This window comes from Sceloporus undulatus, chromosome 6 (genome assembly GCF_019175285.1).
Source record: "Sceloporus undulatus isolate JIND9_A2432 ecotype Alabama chromosome 6, SceUnd_v1.1, whole genome shotgun sequence".
NCBI classification, from domain to species: domain Eukaryota; kingdom Metazoa; phylum Chordata; class Lepidosauria; order Squamata; family Phrynosomatidae; genus Sceloporus; species Sceloporus undulatus.
Genome location: NC_056527.1, coordinates 35516761 through 35541082, shown reverse-complemented (window position 1 = coordinate 35541082; position 24322 = coordinate 35516761). Strand labels below are relative to the sequence as shown.

General features: G+C 39.2%; 1 protein-coding gene across 1 annotated transcript in view; it reads left to right on the top strand.

Annotated features, from left to right (window-relative positions):
• VWDE (von Willebrand factor D and EGF domains) overlaps window positions 1-22996 on the top strand; it is a 53235-nt gene extending 30239 nt beyond the window's left edge. Inside the window, exons 14-31 of the mRNA XM_042477635.1 lie at window positions 93-248; window positions 1129-1233; window positions 2076-2190; window positions 4092-4342; window positions 4459-4678; window positions 5227-5364; window positions 7645-7812; window positions 8517-9200; window positions 10040-10135; window positions 10221-10316; window positions 11990-12085; window positions 14119-14214; window positions 15460-15555; window positions 17622-17717; window positions 17826-17921; window positions 20014-20109; window positions 21466-21569; window positions 21678-22996. Of these exons, the coding sequence (XP_042333569.1) occupies window positions 93-248; window positions 1129-1233; window positions 2076-2190; window positions 4092-4342; window positions 4459-4678; window positions 5227-5364; window positions 7645-7812; window positions 8517-9200; window positions 10040-10135; window positions 10221-10316; window positions 11990-12085; window positions 14119-14214; window positions 15460-15555; window positions 17622-17717; window positions 17826-17921; window positions 20014-20109; window positions 21466-21569; window positions 21678-21698 (2730 nt within the window). The 3' untranslated portion in view covers window positions 21699-22996. The remainder of the gene's footprint in view (window positions 1-92; window positions 249-1128; window positions 1234-2075; window positions 2191-4091; window positions 4343-4458; window positions 4679-5226; window positions 5365-7644; window positions 7813-8516; window positions 9201-10039; window positions 10136-10220; window positions 10317-11989; window positions 12086-14118; window positions 14215-15459; window positions 15556-17621; window positions 17718-17825; window positions 17922-20013; window positions 20110-21465; window positions 21570-21677) is intronic.
• Window positions 22997-24322: the final 1326 nt, after the last annotated feature.

Here is a 24322-nt window from a genome sequence, read left to right as displayed (position 1 = left end):
TTCCAGTTTTATACATCACAGTTGATGAATCTAAGAAAAAATATTTTATTGTGTTGTCTAACTAAATCAGGCTTTCTGCTCCTTTAATTCAGTACAGTGATAACAAATGGATGTTTGGGGAATCTGTATTCATCCATGCTGTCTTCCGCAACGGTAGGACTGTTGATTGCCAACTACCCACCGAAGGAGACCAGTCTGATGCTGTAGATCTGGGAGATGACCAGCCCATCGCTAGATGGCAAATCAAGGTGATCACTGTATATTTGTGTACAGTGGCCCCATGGTATCTGCTACGGTTTGGTTCCAGGACCCCTCTAGGATACCAAAATCCGTGGATACTCAAGTCCCATTAGATACAGTGGCATAGTAAAATGATGTCCCTTGTATAAAATGGCAAAATCAGGTTTGCTCTTTTAAATTTATGTTATATCTATTTCTAAAACCAAAGTTTTTTCAGAAAATCCAAGGAAAGGCAAAAATAACCCCCAGCCCCTCAGACATTGCCCATCCCTGCAGTAGAGCTGAGTGAAAATTCTTAAAAGAGTGGTTCATTTGACGACCATAACTGATAAGTAGGTTCATGTGTAGGAAGATGCCAATGTTAGTGGTTGAGCACCTGGTCCGTATCCAGAAGGTCCCAGATTTGAGAATGCCTAGATGTTTTAGTTAAGACCCAATAGATCTAATGCTCAGCCTGAGGTCTCCTAAGGTGCCTTTACCATATGCTTCCAGAAGTGTATAGTGAGAGAAAATCTTGTTGATGACACCAGCTTGTGGAATTCTTTCCTAAGACTGGTACTATTATTGATAACTACCAGGAAAATTTGCTTTGATTGTCCAAAGCTTTAAAAATCATTTTCAGTATCTTTGTTTTGGTTTTGATATGTGTCATTTGTGGTTTTTACCTTGTTTTTTGATACTTCATTAAAAGCTCCACTGAAGGGCTATACATAAATCAGTTAAATAAAAATAAATAAATAAAATGGTCTCACAGTTTCCCTGTGTTTTAAAATATGCAGGATTCAACCCCATAAAAGCTCATTTGAACGTTGTCAGTTTTAAAATGTTTTATATTTCTGTTTTGCATGCTTTTATAACTTTCAGAACTATTGTTTTATGTCTGAACAGATTTCTAATGATGGGCTCACTTACAGCAATCCTAAAACAGTGACTTTATTTGATGGAGCATGTCAGATATGTGACCCACAATCAAATGGGTTATGCATATTAAAGGCAAGTGTTCTCTCCTCATTTTCATTTTGGTTATGTACAACCTCATTGATGCTAGAAAATAAAACTAGAAGAGCAATCAGCTCATTAAATAAATGTTAGTTGATTAGTCATATGAGTTTTAATAAAATTTTATTAGAGTAAACAATTAATCAACTTAAGCTGTATAACTTGGGTTAAAAGGCTAAAGAACAGTATCTATTATTCTGTGAAACCAAGGTGTCTTCTGGCACCTTAAGACTGATAAATGTATTATGGCATAAATTTCTGTGGACTAGCATTCACTTCTTCAGATAAATGTAACTAAAACCAGGAATATGACTAAAGCCTGGAATTTGGGTTTATCCATGTATTAATTACTTTAGTGGTCCTTTTGCATGAACAAAAAGTGGGAAGATACAGATGTTTTAGCAAGCCACTTTATATAGTGTACAAAAAGTATCTTGACTGTCATAGAGTAACAGGTCTCACTTCTACGCGAGTTTAGACATATTCAGATGCAGCACGACAATATTTTATCAAGAGTTTTCAGGGGATGATTCCAGAGATTGAGGCCACTGAGAGTTACAGATTCTGTAGGAAAACTACTAGATTTAGACAGGGACAGAGATAAGCACAAGATTTCACACTTGACAGGTATGTCTGCTTTGATGTCCAATTACTTAGTTTGGTGCAATGCCATGTATACGTAGGTTGATAATGCTGGATGATTATGACGATGATAGTCATGATGATAACAACACTATGATAATAGCAGTAGTAGTAGTTAAGAGGCCAATGCTGTGAGAGTTTGACCCGCAAATGTCTTCAAACATTTAATAAATGTGGCTCTTGTTTCTGTGAAGGAGAAAACTTGCAACATAGATGGACTTTGTTATGGTGAAGGTGACACAAATCCTACCAGTTCCTGTTTACTTTGCAGACCTGAAGTATCAAGGTTAACTTGGTCAATTTCTGAAAGTAAGTTTTGATCAGTTATAGAGGCTCCCTTGTCAAATACTGTAACCTAACATAGCATAGTACGTTAGCTTACATCTTTTCAACACAGGTGAGCATTTCTGTGAAAGAACCTGTAATGAATGATACCAGGACAGGGGTGGGGAAAGTGGGACCTGTAGGTCTAAAACAGCCCCCAGGGCTGTTTTGGGGTCCCCAGAGGTTGTTGTTTTTTATTGCCCTGAAATGTTGCCAAATGAACTCTAGGGAGCATGGAAGGCATTTCCACCATGTTTGGAGGTGTGCCTCAAAAATATTTTTTGCAAAAAAACAACAAAAGGACAAAAAAAAAACTTAATTTGTTTTGCCCTAAAATGCTTTAAACTGTTAAGGGGTGTGGTGTATATTTCCACCACCTGGGACAACTAAGGCTCAATAAATGCCTTTTTTGAAACCCCAAACATGGTAAAATACTCTCACACCTCTTAGAGGCATTTGGGGCAATTTTTCTTATGAGAGCAGGTGTGACTCCCCAAAGTCTCCTAGGAGGTTAATGCCCCCCCAGCCTTCCACAGTTGACTACCCCTGTACTAGGAAATAAAAAATGCTGCCTAGATGAATTTATTAAGTTAGCTACAGTAAAGCACCTTGCTTTGTGACTTCCTTGGGACATTAAAAATAGGGTTTTAACACCCAGCAGGCCACTTCATATAGATCAAGTGGAGAGGAAAATGCTGGTGCTCCAGATAGTTTGGCCTACAACTATCATCAGCCCTACACAGCATGCTAATGGTAAGGAATTGTGGAACATGCAGTCCAAAGCATCTAGAGTTCCCCGAGTTCCCCACCCTAACATATAGCATCGGACACTGTGCCATGCTGAGCCTTGGCTGTGATGCCCAACTTTGCATGTGTTCTACATTAATGGTTTTCATCATGCAGTCTTTAAGCAAAAGGCTAACATATATCTGTTCATAACAAATCCGGCAAAGGCTAGGAACAATGCCTATCAAAACTGTAGAGGGGTATAATTACCTTAAAATCCTTTTAACACCCAGCAGTTCATGAAATGAGCTTCCTTTAAATTTGTATTCTTTTGCATTGATAGATGTCAGTAACTGAAATGTAGCTCAATGAATGTTCTGCTTGCTAGAGAAATACATGTCATTATGAAGAGAGTGGTTGGGGGCAAGAAGAGAGGCCCACTGACATTACATAATTATAGACTCTGGAAACCAGAGTTCAAATCCTTGCTTGGTTATGAAACCCACTCGGTGATCTTGGGCAAGCCACATGCTCTCAACCTCAGGGAAAGGCAATGGCAAACCTTTTCTGAACAAATTTTGTCAAGAAAACCCCATGATAATTTCATCTTAGAGTTGACATAAGCTTGAAGGCTCATAACAACAAACAACAAAGCACTATTAATCAATTTTAACTGTTGTGGTTCCATTCTGTGGAATCCTGGAATTTGCAGTTTAGGGAAGGGTATTTAGAATTCTCAGCCAGAGCATCCCATTGCCTCCCCAACTACAAACTCCAGGATTCCAAAGAATGGAATCAATGTATTTAAAAGTAAGATAATAGTCCAGTAAATATGTAATGTGAACAGACCACAGAAATGTATTCAGTACTGAGGTCTACAACCCCAGTGAAGCACCTACATTAAAGGCTGGCTTTCTCGGGACCAGAGAAAGTTTTTGCATTTCATCATATTTGCCTCTTTCCTGGTTGAAAACAACCATGTAGCCATAAAACAAAGCATTGTGTTCAGTTACTTACTCACAGTAGGCCTTTGGCAGTGGCTTCCTATGCATCTGTAGAAGTATTTCAGTGATGATCAGACAGAATAGGGCAATACATTTCCTTGCTACAGCCTATTTGTGGAGTATATTCTTAATACCATCACTCTTTTCCTCCTGCAGACAACCAGCCTCCTGTATTCCAAAACATACAAGAAAGGCTGCAAGCATTTTATGGAGAGCATTTTGTATATCAGTTCAGAGCAATGGATCCAGAAGGCTCCGCTGTTGCTTTCTCCTTGGATTCTGGCCCCCCAGGTGCCAATCTTTCCCCTGCTGGACTCCTCATCTGGAAGGCATTGTCAAAAAATGCTGAGAAATTTGCCTTTTCTATAACTGATGACTGCAGTGCTGAAACTAAAATAGTAATAGAGGTAATACCTGTTGTGATCAAACACAAATTTCTATAATATAGCAATAAAATTCCATTACAAATGATATTTCTTGTTCATGAGTAAACACCCTGCTGTTTATTGGGTATGTTTTGTAGGTCAACACAAAACCATGTGACTGTTTAAATGGTGGGTCTTGTGTGACAAATACCAATTTCCCCCCTGGAAGAGGGAAATATCTGTGTGTCTGCTTGCCAGGATTTGAAGGTGACCTTTGTCAAGTGAACACTGATAACTGCGCATCCAGTCCCTGTGGCCATGGCAGATGTTTTGATGGGATAAATAGCTTCCGCTGTGAATGTACACCAGGGCTGCAGGGTGAATTGTCATTTATTCTGAATTTACATAGCAGTAATTCAATTATGTGCATGATTTCAGTATTCAGTTTCTGTGTTACTTATTTAAGCAGAACAGACAGGTTCTAAGCATTGCTTACTGAATTGCATCTTCACATAATACCTGCTCAAGCCAGTAAACAAGAGGGCAAAGGTTTGGCTTTAACCTTGTGGGTTTTTAGATTAGAGAGGAAGGCAGTATAAGAAATAGAAACACAGTGTGATCCTGTACATATAAGTTTAGAAGTATGTTTTGTAGAGTCTCTTAGGAAAACAACTTTATATATAACACTCCTTAAATGTATGTATACGAAAATGCTATAGGAAACCCTGTCTTTTTTTTGGAGGAGGGTTATTTTATTATTATTTTCAGAAGTTCACAGTGTCTATTGGAGGGAAGGCAATGATGTTACCGAATTATAGAAATTTAGACATATCTGTGAGAGTTTCTTTGGGGAGCTGCTTGTGTGGAAGAGCAACTAAATCCTGAACAGTCTTTAGGTGTACCTAACTGGTTTTATTTCTATTCAGGCAGACATTGTCAAGAAGATATAGATGAGTGCAAATCCATGCCATGCTTCCCTGGAGTAACTTGTTTTAATACAGTGGAATCCTATTCTTGTGGCCCATGTCCAGAAGGCATGTATGGAGATGGGAAAACCTGCCATGGTAAAACCAATATTTTTTAGTTATTTTATTTGTTTATTTATTACATTTATATCGGACTTTTCCTTCAGAGAACTCAAGGTAGCATATATGGATCTCCTCCTGTGCCTGTTATCCTCAAAACCCTGTTAGGTAGGTCAGACCAAGTTAGAGAGTGAGCATCCAAAAGATTGTTGTAGCTGTGGGACTGATGTCAACCCTAAGGAAATGTTTTACTGGAAATATTTGTTTAGAGGGCTTTTGCTATTGTCTTCTTCTGGGGCTGAGAGACTGTGGCTTGCCAAAGGTCATTGAGTAAGTTTCCGTGTAGGAGTCAGGATTTAAATTCTGATCTCCTGGAGTCCTAGACTAACACCCAAACCACTACAAGATGTTGGCTCATGCCCAAAGATGCCAACTCTGGCAATTAATATTAATTAATAGTGGCTCTTTAGTGCAGTCAACTTGCATTTTATACAGGTTCTTTACTAATATTTTGCTTGTTGCGCTGGGCATACTCAAATCAATCGTTGTGCCTAGTGTAGCCTTATGGATGTCAGCCCATGACTGGAAGCAGCTTCCTTCTGGCAGCCTCCCTAGTACTACTATCCCTGAATAAATCTTTGTAGGAATTTGATATCTGATAGCAAGTTTCACCTGCATGAGGTAGAAGACAAGTTTAGAATGAAAAATTATGGTTAGATTAGCTTAAGTCTCTAGAGATGCTTAAAAGACGGTTCTTTTATTGAGTTGTTCTATCAACAAAAGATCCATCTTGTGAACAGGTTGAGGTGCATCTCTGGTTTCTCATGTAGATTTTATTAGATGCTTCCTGGATTTTGCTTGCTTTCTTAAGTTTCTAGGGCTGCATCCACACTGCAGAAATAATCCAGGTTGGCACCACCTTAACTGCCATGGGTCAATGCTATGCAATTCTGGGAACTATAATTTGTTGTGGCACTAGAGCTCTCTGACAGAGAAGGCTAAATGTCTCACAAAACTACAGTTCCCAGAATTCCATAGCATTGAGTCATGGCAGTTAAGGTGATGTCGAACTGGATTATTTCTGCAGTGTGGATGCAGCCCTGGATCCTTTTCCAAAAGTCACCATCCTATAGTACCTAACTCACAAATCTGTGTAGGTATGTCTGTGGGTGTTACAAGGCCAATGTGCCTAACTCCAAATCTTATACCCATAAATGTGTAGACGTTGGTGCAATAAAACACTGAAATAAATATGAAAGGGGATATTTTGGTATGATTACATAGTATAGCTGGACCCGAAATGCCTAAACAGATACAGCAGGGGAAGGCAGCAAGTTACCAGGGCAACGGACAAAGAAGCTGCTGATGTAGAGCAAGTGAAAAGCTGAAATGAGATAGATGCTACTGGCGAAATTAAATTTTTTATGAAATCAAGGAGGAAGCTGTGAAAAAAGTAGAGAAATAAATCCGTCAGACGTCAGTAGAGAGAGAAAACAAGAGAGCTGCACATTAGGAAGAAATGGTTACTGTAAACAGCTTTTGAGGATCTGTGCTGTGTGGCAGGCCTGACTGAAGCTGAAGGTGTATTAGGGGTTTGTGTTTACTGAAAGGACACCTTTGGAGGTGGGTGGTGAGTGTTAAAGGGAAGGGATGAAATGCACTGTAATAGGAATGTAATCATGGTTCTTACTGTTTTATTGGAACTGTGTTTATTTAAATGTTAGAACGAACTGCATATTCTGGTACCACTCGATCTGACTTCTCCATGTTTGTTGTCTGAATCCTATTTTTATCACTGTTACCATTTATTTTATTTTAATTTTTTTGGTGAATATTGCTTGATTATTCAGGCTGAATTATGTTTCTAAGAATTTGGGATCCAAGAAAACAGCATGTTGAAATCTTGTTACTTTTGCAATATTCTGCATGAAATGATCACACTGCAGTCTTAAAAGCAATTAGATTAGAGATTATGAATGCATCTACATTACGCAGTTATACCATTTTGATACCACTTTACCTATTGTGTCTCAGTCCTGTGCAATCCTGGGGTGTGTAGTTTAGCAAGAGACTTGGAAATTTCTGCCAGAGAGGTCTAATGCTTTTGTTCAAGCAGGTGAATTGGATAATTCCAAATACTTCTCCAAACAACAAATCTCAGGATCCTGCAGAATGAAACCATGGCAGCTGAAGTGGGATAAAACTGCTATAGTTATACATTGCGGGTATACACTAGAACTGACTAACTTTAGAATCGAGAATTAATTGTTCTTTGTTTGCAAAACTTTTGACTGGGCTCCATTGTATTTATGTTAACAGTTGAAATTAAATCAACAAGTGCAACTCTGTTCTATCCTTCAACATCAGGAGATGGATATAGCCAAAATGAAGATCAATATGATGAAACTAAAATAAAAGTGGGGGAAAGGCACAGTACTGATGAAAAAAACAGAATTGCTGGTGCTCATACTGGTGAAAATGTTTCTGGCAAGTAAAGATCTCAGGTTTATGTTATTCATATACTTTTTGAAGAAGGGGAAATATTATCATTATTGTTATTACTTCTATTATTACAGTTCCTTATGATTTCTGACTTTTCAAAATTAAGAGTGATGTGTACATGAGGTTGTTTTACATCTAGACAACAGGAAGCTGCCTTATACCAAATAAACTATTACTATGTAATAAAAATACACAACAATACAGTACCAAGTTTGAGCTTTTCTATTTCAAGGGCTGGGTTTCCATATGAGCTGTGAGGAGCAAAAATAAAATAAAATAAATCCTCTTTTTCCTGACCCTGGCTGCGTCCGCATTGCCAAAAGAATCTGGTTTGATACCACTTTAACTGCCATGGCTTAAGGCTATGGAATTCTGGGAATTGTAGTTTGTTGTAACAGCTTGGCAGCTCTTAATAGGATGTAACTGTGTAGTGTGTGTGTGTGCATACACATCCCCACATACACACTCAGACACATTTTTTTTAAAATTTTAAATGGTGTGCAGCAAATAGTATGGCATTGTAGAGCCTCCATATTCACATATATCTTCTCAGTAATGCTGAGCAGTGTTGCAAGTATGGAAAGGCTACTGATAAATGGGTGAATATTTTGTACAGATTTAAGAATATTTTCTTTCCAATGTACATGTTGTAATTATTTTTGTTTCTGTCTTCTCTGTTTCTTTGGCAGGTTTTGTGCAACAGTCAGCTGCTCAGGTTCCAAACATTACAAACCTTCCTCCTAATCCTGCAGATGTTCCCCAAAGATTTGTTCCCACAGAAAGAGCCAACAGCATTCCACTGATTTCTGCAGCTGAAACAACGGAATCTTCAAATGTATTCTTTTCACAGAGAACAGCTTTTGGAAAGGCTGTCAGTAGTAAATTTCCTGATTATGCATTTGGTATCAATACAGTGAATGTCCATTCTGTCAATGCAAGGGAAGACTTACCAGTAAACTCTACATCTGACACGTTGCTTAGGAATAACACAATCTCTTTTAGGAAGACAACAAAGACGCAAGACCCAACCTCTTTTCCACTTGAGACCAGCATTACATTGAGCAGCAGAGCTAACATGATCAATGGGACATGGTTTGCAAAGAATGAACTGGGAGAAAGAAGTGACCACAGATTTCAAAGCTCCTTCAGCAAACATAAAGATAATACTGTACCATCCACCTTTGAGAGATATGTTATGCTACCTAAAGGTCCAGGCACACATAAAAAGTTAATCTCAACTGCTGTGCCACGATTATTAACCTGTGCAGATTCACCCTGTTTCCCTGGAGTTCCTTGTAAACCAAGCGAAAAGGGAAATTTCAAATGTGGTCGTTGTCCTTTCGGTTATTATGGAGATGGTACTGTTTGTAAAGGTATGAGTACCTACAGTAACACAAGATTTTTATGTTATTGTAGCTAGCAATAACATGCTTCTAGCAACTTTGTGATTGTTGTGTGCCTACAAGTCATTTCTGACTTATGGAAACCCTATGCCCATGACTAAATTGTGTGATGGACAGCTTTCAGCCCACAAATGTCACATGGATGGTGTCTACACTGGCCAGGATACTGCAGGAACAGCTTGGAGAGATCTAGCCCTAGAGCTGCCCCAACATCTCCCCGTTACCTGGGGCCCTCTGTTGCAATGCTAGGTTGTGGTTCATACATGTGCCCTGCTGTGCTGCCTGGTGCACAGTGTTGCAATGTTGGGTTATGGTTCATACATGCGTCCTGCTGTGCTATCACAGTGATTCACCTGCTCTAAACTCAGAACAAGGTGCTCAGCATCAATTACATGGCTGGGGGCCTCATTCCGATCTCAAAGCAAGTGACTTGTCACAATAGCGAGACACATTGTAAACAGCCACTGAGCATCACAACAGCAGACTACAGATCTTCAGAGCAAACAATGAGTTTTTAAAAGCCATTTTGAAGGTTTTTAATTGGTTTTTTTGGAAGGGGGAGCTATGAGGCCGTGTTGTAGTAGGCTTTATTGCTGACATTTTGACAGAAGCTATGGCTAGCAACTTCTGAGAATGATGGCATGGAAGAGAGTGGGGTTTGTATACTGCTGGTTGAGAGGAAGTGTTTTTGTCCCGTTTTAAAATTGTAGTTACATTGTTAATTTGCATGCCACCCTGGGTCACATTCAAGTGTGAGAGAGAGATTGGATATAAATCAAATTAATGAATAATTTCTCCTTCTCTTCTAGCAATATGCAGGCACACATGTGGTCAAAACATGGAATGTGTAGCTCCCAATACTTGCAGATGTAAGCTTGGTTACTCTGGTCGTAGTTGTCAGGCAGGTGAGTACAACATGTTGCCTTTTACATTTCCAGTTGATAAAATCCTAAATAATACCTCTAAAGTTTGAAAGTTGTTTTTATACAGCTTTGTGTCAACCAGAATGCAAAAACCGTGGGAAGTGCATCAAGCCCAATCTATGTGAATGTCTCCCTGGGTTCACTGGCTCCATCTGTGAGGAAGGTAAATGAACTATCCTCTAATAGATGACCCAAAATTTATACTGGACATTGCTGAGAATATTGATCCTTAGAACATGTCAGTGTCAATTTTTCACTTTCCAGAAAACAGAATCTGAATGAATTTGAAAAGTCATAGTTTGTTTTTGTTCAAACATATGTTCAAACATTTCCTGTAAGATCAAGAGTTCATAGACCTGTGCTCTTTAGTCTAAAGACATTCTGAAAAGCTGAAATGATGTGTGGAGATCAAGAACAGCCTCCTGTATGAAGGACCTCTTTCCTGTCATCACATTGTAACTCTTTACTAGTATGTGTTTGGCACAAAAATTAGCTCTAATGTAAAGGCTCAGTAGTAGCTGAAATGTTTACCTTAGTCTTTCATAAGCACTCATGTTTTGTTTGTTTTTTATTTCATATTCTAACGAAAGACTAACTTATATGTAAAATGTAATGGTCTAAAGACATTTGGATGCCCCTGTTTCATCACTATTACTCAACATGCCTTTATCTTTGGCATATATGTATGCAACTAGTGTAGGGATGGGGAACCTGTGGCCTTCCTGAATTTGCTGGACTGTAGTCCCCATTATACCTAATCATCAGCCATGCTCTTAGCTGATGGAAGTTACTAGTCCAGCTGCCTCTGGAGCACCACAGGCTTCCTTAGCCTTGAACTGGAGATTAGGTTTAATTATACTAAATTAGTCTGGTTGAAATTAGTGGGACTTTTCTTAGTCATGGTTACTATTTAAGCCCTACAGATTTCATAGGGTCTACTCTAGACATAACAAAATCAGGACCTATTCTCTCATTTTTTTTGTTATTTAAATTTTTTTTCCTGTATATGAAGAAGATAAATGACAATACACCATCTAATTCAGGGGTAAGCAAAGTGCCCACAAGACCATTTTTGAGACTTCCCAGCGTTCCTCCCCAAATTTGCAAAGTTTGCCATTTTTACCAGAAATTCCCCCCATTAGTAAAAATGTCTAGTGGCTATTATACTTTGGACATATCATGAGATGATTTGACTCATTGGAAAAAGCAATGCTGGGGAAAATGGAAGGCAGTAGGAAAAGAGGAAAACCATGTTATATAGATGGATAGACTCAAGCAAGGAAGGCATGTGCATGTAGCGTGCAAGACCTTAGCAGAGCTATTGATATTTTAGATTACTCTCATTCATTAGGTCACCATACATAAAAACCAACTTGGTGGCAAACAACAACAAAGATACAGAGACAATTTTGCCATGTTCTCCTCACCTGTTTTAAGCCTAGGGGAGGCTTTTTTTCAATAAAAAAACTAGACTAGCAGTTACCCTGATTTAAAGGCACATTATTCAGTGAAGCAGACCCTTCACCCAGACTACTTAATAATGACGGATTTCTTTGAACTGAACTTTATTCTCAGTTATAGACTGAGTATAGTTGTCATAGTTAAATTAATCAGAAAGGTGCCCATGCTGAAAATGCAGGTTGGAATTTGGTCCTCTCCGTTTTGATATTCCAAGAAGCAATTTCAGTGTTTCTTTTAAAAAGATTACTGTTTTAAATAGTTTTGTATAAAGTAAGCTGTGGAAGCCTATTTTATTTTATAATTTGTTTGAACATCTCTGATTTTCATGGAATTTTTGGAGCTGATTTCCTGAAGAGACTACTTTTGCACCTGCAGCACATTGTGACCCACCTTGCCTACATGGAGGGACATGTCTTTCTAGAAACCTCTGCACTTGCCCCTATGGATTTGTTGGTCCACGATGTGAAACAAGTGAGTCATTAAAAGAAATGTTAGTGCTTGCCCATGTGGGTCTGTGGGCACAGCGTGCAAAGCAAAGCAAGCAAGTCCACTACAAGTCAATTATTACAAATGTGAAAATTGGATGAACAGAGAATCATGGTGTAACCAGACATCCCCCCAAATGAAAGGCACTATATATTCTGATGTTTTATGCTACAAAACCTGTCACAGTTATGCTGCAAAAGGTATAACAGACTTATCATTAATTGACTGATGTTATTGATAAGAGAGCTACAAGTAAATGCCAGATAATTAGACTCTGGCGTTGTTTTTCTTGGTTCCATTCTAAGTCAGGCAAAATTTTATCTAGCTGTGCAAATGTGGATGTTTCAAATATATCCATGAACTTGAGATCCCTCCTGAAATTTGTGTATGTAGGTTTAGCTGTCTAATTGTTATATATTACGTTGTTTTCATATTTAGCCAGGCTTGGAATAGACCTATTGAAATCAATGGGCCTTAGTTACCATGAGTAATACAGGATTTCTTTCAGTGGATCCACTCTATGTAGGACAGCCTGAATCAAGTTCATGACTGTTTTCCATCTTTTCTTCTCCTTGTCTTTAAAATTGTTTAAGACTGCTCATGGATATTGAGACATATTTCAATACCTTTTGACTCTTTATTTTACTATAAAATCAATGGCAAAGAATGGTGCCATAAAAAAGTTTCCCATTGTGTGTGTGTGTGAGAGAGAGAGAGAGAGAGAGACTAAGCCAGAGGCCAAGACTAAGACCAACTACTTTTGGTGGGAACTACACCTTTGTAACTTGGTCCGTGGGAGACTCGACAGGGGTCTACAGGGGTCTAATGTTCACATTTTTTAATGGGTTTTGGGAATATGGTAGAAATGTAGCAGCAGGGGGTCCACCAAAACCAGTAAAATTTTGAAAGTGGTCTATGAGAAAAAAGTTTGGGAACCTCTGCGGGAGGATATCCAGTTGTCTTGTGGTCAATACAGCCAACAAAGTAATATATCAATTGTATTGTTTCAGTCCAGCACACACAATTAATATATAGCCCAGACTGTGGTATATTTTTGTATTGACTGTGCAGATCAAATGATAACTAGATATCCTTCTGTGGAGACGTTAATAACAAAAGCGTTATACCAGGGTTGGGCAGACTTAGTCTAATCAGATCTATTTTAGGTTATTTTTTTCCCTGAAACCCAAGATCCATCAGCCAGAGCCAGGTGCAAAAGGCAAATACTTGGTTTGTTTGTTTGTTTTTAAAGACTGTCTCCAAGCACATATGAGCCTAGGAATTTGTTTTCAGCACCAGAAGTGAGCTCACAGTGCTTTTATATACAAACCCCCTCTGGATTACCCTTATGATTTTTCATTTTAGCACCCCAATTTATTATAAACCCTTGCCAATCTATTTTAAAAAACCCATAGTTCTATCAAGTAGATCCTGATCTTTTTTTACTTATTCCTGCTACCAGCTGTAAATTATTGTGCAGTGAACATCTTTTTGTTATGATCACATTCTTACATACAGTGAAATAATCATGATAGTGCTTGGTTGTGAATATAAATAACATTACCATGTTGGACCTGTTTTCACATCCTGCTGTCTCTGAAGCTTCTTGCCCTTACGTTAAAATGTGTTTTTTCCTTTCAGATCTTCTTAAATTTCAACAAAAAATGGGAAGAAGAAATATGTAGCTAGGAAGAGAATATTGCTAGCTTGTTGTGACCCTTTAATGCTATCTGGTTTATTCTGTATAGTTTTTTTTTATGCCCTATGTGTGAAAGAAATAATTAAATGTTTTTAAAAGCAGTGAAATTGGGGTAATGTGAATAGTCATTCTCTATATCAATTTACTGTAATGTAATTCTTGTCACTATGAGTTAAAGGGTAAAAGCACATTTTATCCAAAGCTGGGAAATGATCTGGATGCATTACTACTATGAAACATGGCAATAACAATGTGTTGTTGGTTTTTTTAATACTAGCTTCTACTTGCTTATTGGTTTATTTTGATTCTGTTGTTACAGTGGTTTGCAACAGACACTGTGAAAATGGGGGTGAATGTCTTACTCCAGACGTCTGCCAATGTAGAGTTGGCTGGTATGGACCTACCTGTAGTACAGGTAAAGAGCATAACCCAAAAGAAATTCCTTTGCATTAGAATTGCTGCAAAAAGAAGCAAGCACAACTCAGCAATTTTGAAATCACAAACTGGAGAAATAATGATAGGCTTATAGCCCTCAACATAAATTGCTGTGTTGAGCGATGTTATTGTGGGAGTAGATAAGTATCCCATTTCCTTAACAACTTCATAGTGAACTTCTACTCAATGTTGCTCTGTAAATAGTAGTCACTGGAACTCTACTTTCATAATCAAAATCCTTATAGTGCAGATTGGCACTATTTTCCTGGATTTTATGAAGGCAGGGCCTGCTATAAACTTTGAAAAGAAACTTATCATTCTTTGCATCTAATTTTGACTTCATTCCTTTATCTCTAACAAAAATATTAAACACTGCATAGGTCAGTTACCTGGTCTTGTTTTAAGCTGCCCAACCTAAGTTTTGCTTGTTTGTTCTTTCTGTCAGTTGAGTTTTGTTTACCTGAAGAAGAAGGATTTTTATTTGTTAACCAGATCTGGCTGATCAAATTTCCTTTCCCACTGAGCATATATTTCAACAGACAGCGCAAATAAGCACACTTTTTCCCTCTTGGATAGGGAAAAGTGACATCCCAAACAGAAATGGATAAGAATTTCATTTGAGCTCAGATTTGATTAGAATTTGTTGTTGTTGTTGTTATGTGCTTACTTATGGCAACCCTATGGTGAACCTCTCATAAGATTTTCTTTCATAGGTTTCTTCAGAGGGGGTTTACCATTGCCATCCTCTGAGACTGAGACAGTGTGACTTGCCCAAAGTCACCCAGTGGGTTTATATGGCTGAGCCAGGATTCAGACCCTGGTCATAGTCCAACACTCAAACTACTGTGCCTCACTGGCTCTCTAGAGCCAGACTAGAATTTACCAACATTTAAATGCAGGAAAAAATGAAGCTGACAGTCATTGGGGTATATTCGAGAGATCTTCCTGTATTCCACTGGTAGGGATAATACATTTTGGGAAATATATGGGAAAGGGCCTTCTTTCCTGTGACACCCCAGTTGTGGAGTGCCATCCTTTTGGAGGACTGATTGGTGCCATTGCTGATTTCATTTTGGTACCAAGTCAAAGCATAGCTTTTTATTGAGCCTTTTGACCTAAAGGACATTTGCAGGCACACAGTAAAGTGGCATAACTCATTGCACTTAACGAAAAAATTCCACTTCAAAAAATGTGCATTTTCCTCTTGTTTCCTTGTCTTTTACAGCAGTGTGTGATCCAGTGTGTCTCAACGGAGGATCCTGTATTAAACCAAATACATGTCTTTGCCCACATGGATTTTTTGGTGGCTCTTGTCAGAATGGTAATTTTTTTTGTTTTTAGAAATAAAAAAAATGCTTAATTATTAGAAACAAAATAAATGGGACATTTCTGTCTTTCTGTTCTGAAGGGAGAAACATTGATGGTATAAAGTACATTTTGGATCATATAAAGGGCACAACACAATAGGTGCATGTTTTACTGTATGCTATGTGTTGAAGAAAATCAGACAGCCTTGGATTAAAGGCCTTACTAACAGTGCAAGGCAAGACATTTTGCTTCCTGGGGTAGAGCATCAAATTGTGCCTCCTTTCCAAAATCTAAGGCAAGGTACAAAATACTCAATTTCTTTTTGCACACAAAATAGAAAATTCCATATTTTCCCATTTTCTAGCAGTAAAAAGAGAGTAATTATACCATAATGTTCTTTTGTAACACTAAAAAATGCTGCTAGCCTCTCCCGCCATTGCCCCCAGCCTTAATGTAATGATAGGACCAGCCCTACTTAATGAAAAAATTGTAGGGGTTGATGTAGTGATCTGTTGCATGAACACATCTGGCTCCAGAATAGAGGCTTTCAATTGCTTTAGGTCTCTGTTCCTTCCCCATTCCAGTTTGACTGTGGCTGAGGAGAAAACATTGAACATAAGTCTGGCAAGACTGGAAACTTGTAGATAATATAAGGCTTCCTAAAACAGAAGAACTTGATTGTCCCACCTCTGATCTGCCTAAGACCTGGCCTTTTGAATGTAACCTCCTGGGTTGCTAGGTGGCAACTCTAAAACAAAGTTAATTAACTAACTAATGAATTACTTTTATACCCCATCTTTCTCCCAATATGGGATCCAGAGAAAGAGGCAGAGGAACTCTCTGAAGCCTCTTGTATTTTGCAGGCTTTTGCTTCCTTCTGGGCTTCATGCACAATCCATGCCTGGAGTCAAAAAAGTAAGTAACTGCCTCTGAACCAGAACTTGGAAGAGTTTTTTGGATTATGGGTCATAGAACTCCCAAGTCATCTGTGGTTGGACTATTCTGAGGCCTGCAGTCCAACAAAGTAACTGTCTTCTCTAAAGTGAATCCTACATGCCCATCTTCAGCCTGGTCCTTGTAGTGGTCCAAGGATAAGGACTAACATCTCTTCTACCCCACTGATCTTCATCAGTTTAACACAAGCCCATGCAGATTGAAATATGATCATCTGATAAACATTGAATATTGAACATGAACATGAAATACTGATGCTCATGGAAGGTGGGGAGTCCTCCCCTTTTGCTTGTGAGAGCCAGATGTTCTCAACCCCAAACTATAACAACTTGGCTGTTTCTTAGCTAAATATGCAAGGTTGGCACAATCTAAATATGCAAGGTTAGTGAATAACCCAGAATTTAAGGACACAGAACCTTTTCCTAGTGTAAAAGGCTGCTCACTGATTCTAAAGAAAAAAAGAGAGACATGCTTCCAGGTGTTCAGTGGATGGTTGTCTTTATTTTGGAAAAAGCCTATCACATTTCACCCCATATATATTCCAATGTCCTTCCTCAGCGGCTATATAATAACAAACACTGAAATATATAGAGGCTGAAATACATTGGGCTTTTCGCAAAATAAAAACAGCCATCTACTGAGCATTTGAAGACATGGCTTCCTTTATCTGCTTGAAGAAAGCAGATTCTGTAGGGATTCCACTGGGTGTTTTTCACTTTTTCTCTCCTCCACTGAATGTTGACACATTCAGAGCATATGTATCTTGTCAGCTGTGTAGGCAGGCTGGGTCCTGTGTTCTCAGTACATATTTATTGCATAGCTTGCCACAGATTTTTGGTACTTGGCAAAGTGTAACATGCATGTGTTCACATATGCATGGATGTAGCAGATGTGTTTATTTCAATCTGTCTATGCATGAGTGTGAGTGTGAATGCACTTTTGGACATGAACTAAGTAATAGGCTGGAGTATAATCATCTTCAAGTCCATTCACTGCAGTTAGTCAAGAGAAATTCTTGTGTATATTTCCATTGTAGAAGAAAAGAAAAATGTTATGCCACATAGTATTGAATGATTGAACTTATACTTGAACCTGTATCTGACTTTTCTGTGTTTTTATCTTTAGCTGTCTGCAGTCCTCCTTGTAAGAATGGTGGCCACTGTATGAGAAACAATGTTTGCACCTGCCCTGATGGGTATATTGGCAGGAGGTGTGAAAAAAGTAAGGCTACTTCAAAACTGTGGCAAGTCTCAGCTGGCTGATGTAGGAAAAGCCTGCCAGCTTCATCACATGTACTGATTATTAATTTCTAAATGCTTTTGGTTTTAGGTATCTGTGACCCTGTATGCATGAATGGAGGGAGATGTGTGGGCCCAAATATTTGTTCTTGCCCATCTGGGTGGAGAGGCAAAAGATGCAACACCCGTAGGTATTTTTCTCAGCACCTGCAACCATAAAAAAGAATGCCTGTTGTTAAATTGGGTAGATAAAAAGCACTTTGTCCAAGTTACAGTAGTAACTAGCATGTAATTTACATTCCACTGTAATTGGAGGACATCTTTTCACAGCTGCTTAACGTGACCCTTGGGGTTTTTCCTGTCTAAATGATGGAAACAAGACATTATTCTGTTCCAAAATAATATCTGTAGTTTCCTTGTTTATCTCATTGCTTAAGGAAGCAAGCTTTGGGTGTTTAGTTTGATATCTCACTGGCACAGCATTCTCTGAGAATCTTTTTGAAAGAACTACCACAATTTTGAGACAAATTCCCATATCTCATACCGCAGAGGTCACATAGTGGCTTTGTTAACCTACCGTAACTCAAATGAGATCAAAACCAGGCTGCATTGATTTTGTACATAAAAAACTAACAAACACTCATTACCAAAGAGCAGAGGGCAAAGGAGCAGATGGTTCCAGAATCACCCTTAGCTTACAGAAGACTATCAGAAGGTTCACACAAGCCCTGTCAAGCCAAGACAAAGAATGCCTCTAACAGCAATAGCTTGGGCTGGGAGATGGAGAAGCTTAAAGAAGCAAGGACCTGTTTCTGCTTTTGTTGCTCTATTCAGGAAGAGATGAAGCTGGTGCTTAGAGGAGGCAGATTCTGTGGTGGTCATCTTTTCGGGCTCATTTCTGCCAAGGATATTTTGGGCAACAAAGAAGATCACCCATCACTGTATTCATTCCTCTGTTCCTAAATCTTTCTTATCTCCCACCACCACCACCACTTTGCTTAGCCTTTTTAAAAATAAAAAAATAAAAAGCCACAACCTCTTTAGATTCTCATTGTAGGGAAGATGCTCCTCTTCCCTTAATACAGTGTGCCCGCGTCATGCGCGGACACATTTTACATGGCTTCCAGCTTACGCGGAAGCTGTTTGGGGAGGGAAACAATGGCACGTGTGCCTGCAGCACACACATGCTACTCCGCCACATGCACGTGCCCCATTATTTCCTATGGGGCTCGAGCATAGGCGGATTTTCCCTTATGCGGGGGGATCCAGAACAGATCCCCCGCATAAGGAGAGGGCCCACTGTAGTCCCATTCTGTGCCTTTTCCAGTTCATTGTGTTCTTTTTGGCCAGTGATGGCCAATGGTCCTCATCACTGTAAATGGAGATGCAGCACCGATCTTATATAGCATGTATATAAGCAGAAATTTTGATCAATTGCATTTTCTTTGCAGTCTCTTTTCATAAATGAGCCTTATATGGTATTTTCCAGTGAGCTCTTTGCTAGAACTCAGAGAGCTCTTTCATAGGTAATCCCAGTCAGTATAGACCTGATCAGGGCACCTTGTTGAGTTAGAATTACTATTCTATCTCATCATGCATTAGTTAGCTACATTAGTTAAGATCTCATTGGGGAAAAACAATCTCTGCACCTTTCCCCAATTTGTTTCCTATGTTTGTAATGCTCCAGAAGACAGGTGTGCATAAAGAACCTTACATACCCTGAATTTAGCATTTGTGTAGTGAACTGAGCTTGTGTGATGACCCAACAAGAGTCCCTTGGACCTTTCCAAAGTAGATATGAAGGTGCAGGAGATGTCAGTACTGACATCACATCTTAGCTTCTGAATTGGCAGGACTACTGTGGACTGAGCTCTGTGCTGAATGAACACTTGCAGTTTCCTTGACAAGCCCATCTAAAACTGCCTTGAGCCGATTCATAAAACTATTATTATTTTCTTCCTTACATTCTTCCTTAGATCCCATCTATTATTGTATCTTATTCTGTTTGTAAACCACCGTGATCATAGGAATGGCGGTATATAAATAAAATTTCAATCAATCAATCAAAATCCATTATTCTTGTAAACACCTGACTAAGCACAACACTGCCTTGGTTAAGGAGCAGCCTCAACCATGGAGGCATTAAACGTTTCATATGCATTTTTAAAAAATGGTATACATAATGTGATTATAATTTTCAGTTTATTAACTGACTGAAGAAATGTTGAGTCAAGGGGAATATTCATTGCTCTCTTAACGTTTCTGTCTTTCTTGTATAGCTATATGCCTTCAGAAGTGCAAGAATGGAGGAGAATGCATTGGACCAGGTACCTGCCATTGCCATCCAGGTTGGGAAGGAGTTCAGTGTCAAAAACGTAAGCCAGTTCTAATGTTCAGATTAAAGTAGGGAAAAACATTCGTTTCTGCTAGATCTTCTGGATGTTGATTCATGTCATATTCAGAAAGAGGCACTGTGAACCTGGAAGAACACTTATAAGAACTTATTAAAGCAGACTGAAATTTAGTAGTACCAGATGATTCAAAAACAATGGTGCAAAAGTAAAGCTGCTTTTATTCACCACTCTTTTTGAATCACCCTGTATTGTAATAGACCAAGGGCTCCTATGGTCAAAGTGGCAGAGATGTTTTTGATGAGGAGAGACAATGGCCTGTTCCAGACAGCCAAAATAAAGCTGCTTCAAGTCACAGTGGAGGTATGGTGTTTCAATGATGCACGTGTCCTAAGAGTCCAGAAGCCACACCAAAGCCACGTTCCAGCCCTAAGGACTGGAGTGTGGCTTTGGTGCGACTTCTGGACTCTTAGGACGCATGCATCACTGAAACACCATACCTCCACTGTGACTCAAAGCAGCTTTATTTTGGCTGTCTGTAACAGGCCAATGGCATCATCTATAGCCACCCTTAAGCTTTCCTGTTATCTGAAATTCTTATAGTAGATAGCAAGAGAGAGAGAACTGGAATTTCATTACACCTATTTATTATTGTGAGTAGTCTTTACTGTAATTTCAAGTGTTTGGGGGTGATGTGATCTCGAGGAGGCCATTAAATGCTCTAGTTTTGCAAATGCTCCTGCTGGAGATGAAAACCTACATCCAAGCACTTATCTCAGCTAGAATAGACTCATTGAATTACTTGCTGAATGGTAAATCAAAACTCATTTAAATTCTGTGAATTTAATAGGCCTATACAAGTTGAAACTGGCACTTAGATTTAGGCTGGAAACTGCTAGAACTGGTTTGTGGAAATGGATCAACACAGCTGCTTGTAGTTTTGGATTCCATTCTCCTATGGATTGAAGGCCTTTCCTAGCATGCTTTGGAACTATCCACCATTTTCCCCCTCTCCTTTTCAAATGTATGAGTTCTGGAGAGTTTTGAGGGGATAAAAAGGCAGTTCTAAAATTAATTCTTTCCTTCTGACATTGAATGTTTCTACCCTCTGCTGGGGAGATCAAAGCTATCCTCTTATGCCTGGGAGGTGCTTGCAAGGATCATAGGATTGCATCATTATTTGCTATAAAATGATGGACCCATTGAAAGCTGAATTCTTTTCTGACCCTTTGCACTGCTGCCTGCATTCTCAGATAACTTGCTGACCTGTGGAGTTGTGTGTGCTTAAGAGTTATTGTAAGATAACCAGGGCTTCTTTTCTTTGCAGAGAACTTTTGTTTTGTTTGCTAGGTAAATCACACACACTTTTGTATGTTTCAGCTGTATGTAACCGAAAGTGTCTCTATGGAGGCACATGCATACTTCCAAATGTATGCGCTTGTCGTCCTGGTTATAGTGGAGTCATCTGTGGGAAAAGAATTCAGGTAATTGTAGTGCAAATATTCCATTCTTTCAGAAAGAGAAAAAGAGGGCTGGAGGTAAGAGTGAGACTGTGTTCTAAATTAATCTGCCTTTCCCCACTTTTTTTCAAGGGACAAGGACAACGAGCTTGAAGAACAAATCTCTCTGGATTACATATTCAACTCGCATGGACTACAGGGTTCTTGGATATGGACAGATTCTTTCAGGGCACTTTTTTCATAAAAAGGCATAACCAAGCCCATTCCATATGCAGAACATAGATGTGCTGTAAATAGAGATGCATCCCTGTTTATAACTGGTTTGAGTAGCTACGTGGGGCACATTACTGCTGCAAATTGCCCAGCCATTCATATTGAGCTTTCTTGACTCTCACCTGTAAACATCCCAGTGCCCTGTTTCCATTTACTGCACAGGTGAGCAAATGAAACCTGCAGGCTATGGCTCTCCCAGGACCCTCACTGCAGTTCTCCATTAGGGCCCATCATTATCCACCAAACATGTTTGCCTCCAAGTCACCCCCACATAACCCTCCATCCTGATTTAAGACTTTAACAGTCCCCCCTTTTTTAAAGAAAGAAAAATGACTATCAGGCTTCAGGTGTGAATGATTTGCAGTGGGGGACATTTTGTTTCCAGAATGATAGCAGAGATCTGGGGGAGATGTAGTCTTTCCAAGGTAGAGGGGAGACAAAAAACACTGTAATTTGTGCCCCATTGTTTGAGATTCTTTAATGCAGCAACAGAAATGCTTTGCAAATAATATGGCACAAAAAAAACCTGTATTGCAAGGCTACTCTGAAAATGTATGAGTAGAATTTGAGCTATTAATTACTGTAAGGCTTTGCTGATGAACACAGAGGGAAATTATATATGGCATATGTTTACAGTTGTTCTGATGGTATGAAATATCACAAACCTTTACCTGTGATGTTCTGGATTGGATTTGAAGTATCTTTATGGAAGTACATTCCATACAGAATAATAATTGCTCCATTTTTATAAGTTGTTACTTTGCATGGGCAAATCCTATGTCTAGCTTTTTGGGGGTAAAAATGTGAGTACACTAAGAGATCTGATAAAATATGTTTTAAAATTAAAATGCACTGTATATGTTGTAAAAGTATGTCATGTTACCTTGAAGGCTCAAGGAAAGGTCACACTGCATATTACACTAAATGTGTAGTGTGCATCTGCTGTGCCATTTTGTATTTAATAAATTAGAGGTGCAGAGGCAGGTGATCATTTCTTCTATCCCATGCTACATATTAAGCATAACAGGTGACATGACCTTGAGACTTCAAAAAATTGCGTTGCATTTGAAATGCTCTTGAAAGAGACGAGAAGGCACTTATATCCAAAATAGTGCTTATTTCTGGTGGGAAGCAGGGCTGAACTATGTTTTTACCAGTAAGACTGATTCTGTGTTCTAAACAAGATGCCAGGGTCTTTATTAGGTTGCTGCAAATTAGAGGTGGCCCATGGTTTGAGCAGATGGAGTGCCTCATTATGAAATAGTGAGTGAAACCTTCCTCCCCACATTTGGGACATGAGCTGTCGACAGTGCAAACTCCCAATGTATTCTCCACATCCTTTTTCTCTTTCCCTAACTATGACTCCATGGCCCTCTAGGCAATGAGGTAAGAAAAGATCTCAGCTCCACCCTAACCCTGGTCAGAGAAACTCTTTGGCAAGATGGTTTGCATCTGAAATTTCCTTCTACCCCTGCTTCACCTTGCCTTATAGTCAGACTGTAGTGCTGTACAGAATGTCCTTTGAAAACCAAACTCCCGAATGGAAGGCTGAGCAAATGTCCAGTCACCGCTAGTAGCCAAAAGGAGGAGGAATGATGATGGCAGCACACCTTTTCCCAAAATACCCCCAGCCACTAAACAGGCTGGCTGGGATATTCTGTAAAATGTAGTCCCGCTCCCCATCAAAAAAACACCTTTTCTAAACTGACTAGTATTGGCTGATAGAGGTATGCCTGAATCCACACACACTGGAGCAGGTGAAGATGGTAGTTTCCCAGAGATATTCAGGATTTTATCCCAGATGAATTTTCAGCTGAAGTTCCATCTGAACTTTTAACTACAGTGTCCTGGATCTCTCTGGAAAGTATTATGGAAAGCAATAGTCATCACTAGACGGGTTTAGGCTTTGCTATGCATGTAAACATAAAATTTCCAAGTCTAGGTATGGAACTCTTCTAAGAGCATTATTATGACTGCACACAAGTCAAAAGTCCTGTCAGCACAACTGCTGGGGTCCAACAACCACTGTCAGCAACTCAAACGAGTCCTGTGGTTAAATCAGACCTTTGAGCAGAGCTAGCAATTTTAGAAGCAGAACCGTGGTTCCAAAGGCAGTTGACATAACAGCAGCTGGATGTCTTCCAAGAACTGAAGCAATGCAGGAACCTCCGGGGACGCACAGCAAACCGATGCCAGACTTCTGATAAACCACCAGAAAAGCTAAGTCTCCCGAATGTTGCTCATTCATGTCAGGCAGGCAATCAAATAACCAGACTTTTCCTTGATGTCTGTTTTTCAGTAGAAGAGGCCTGTAGAATGACTATGGACATTGAGGAGAAGTGTGTGAAGCACTACAAAATTAGCCTTGCATCTATGAAAGTGATTCTGGACTGTTGACATCCTTTAGGTACATGGGCTCCCATCTGGCCACATTACAAGAAAAGGGAGATCACTGGTTGAAAGCATCTGTTCGTGAAGATGATCAGATGGCCTGAGTGGTTTAG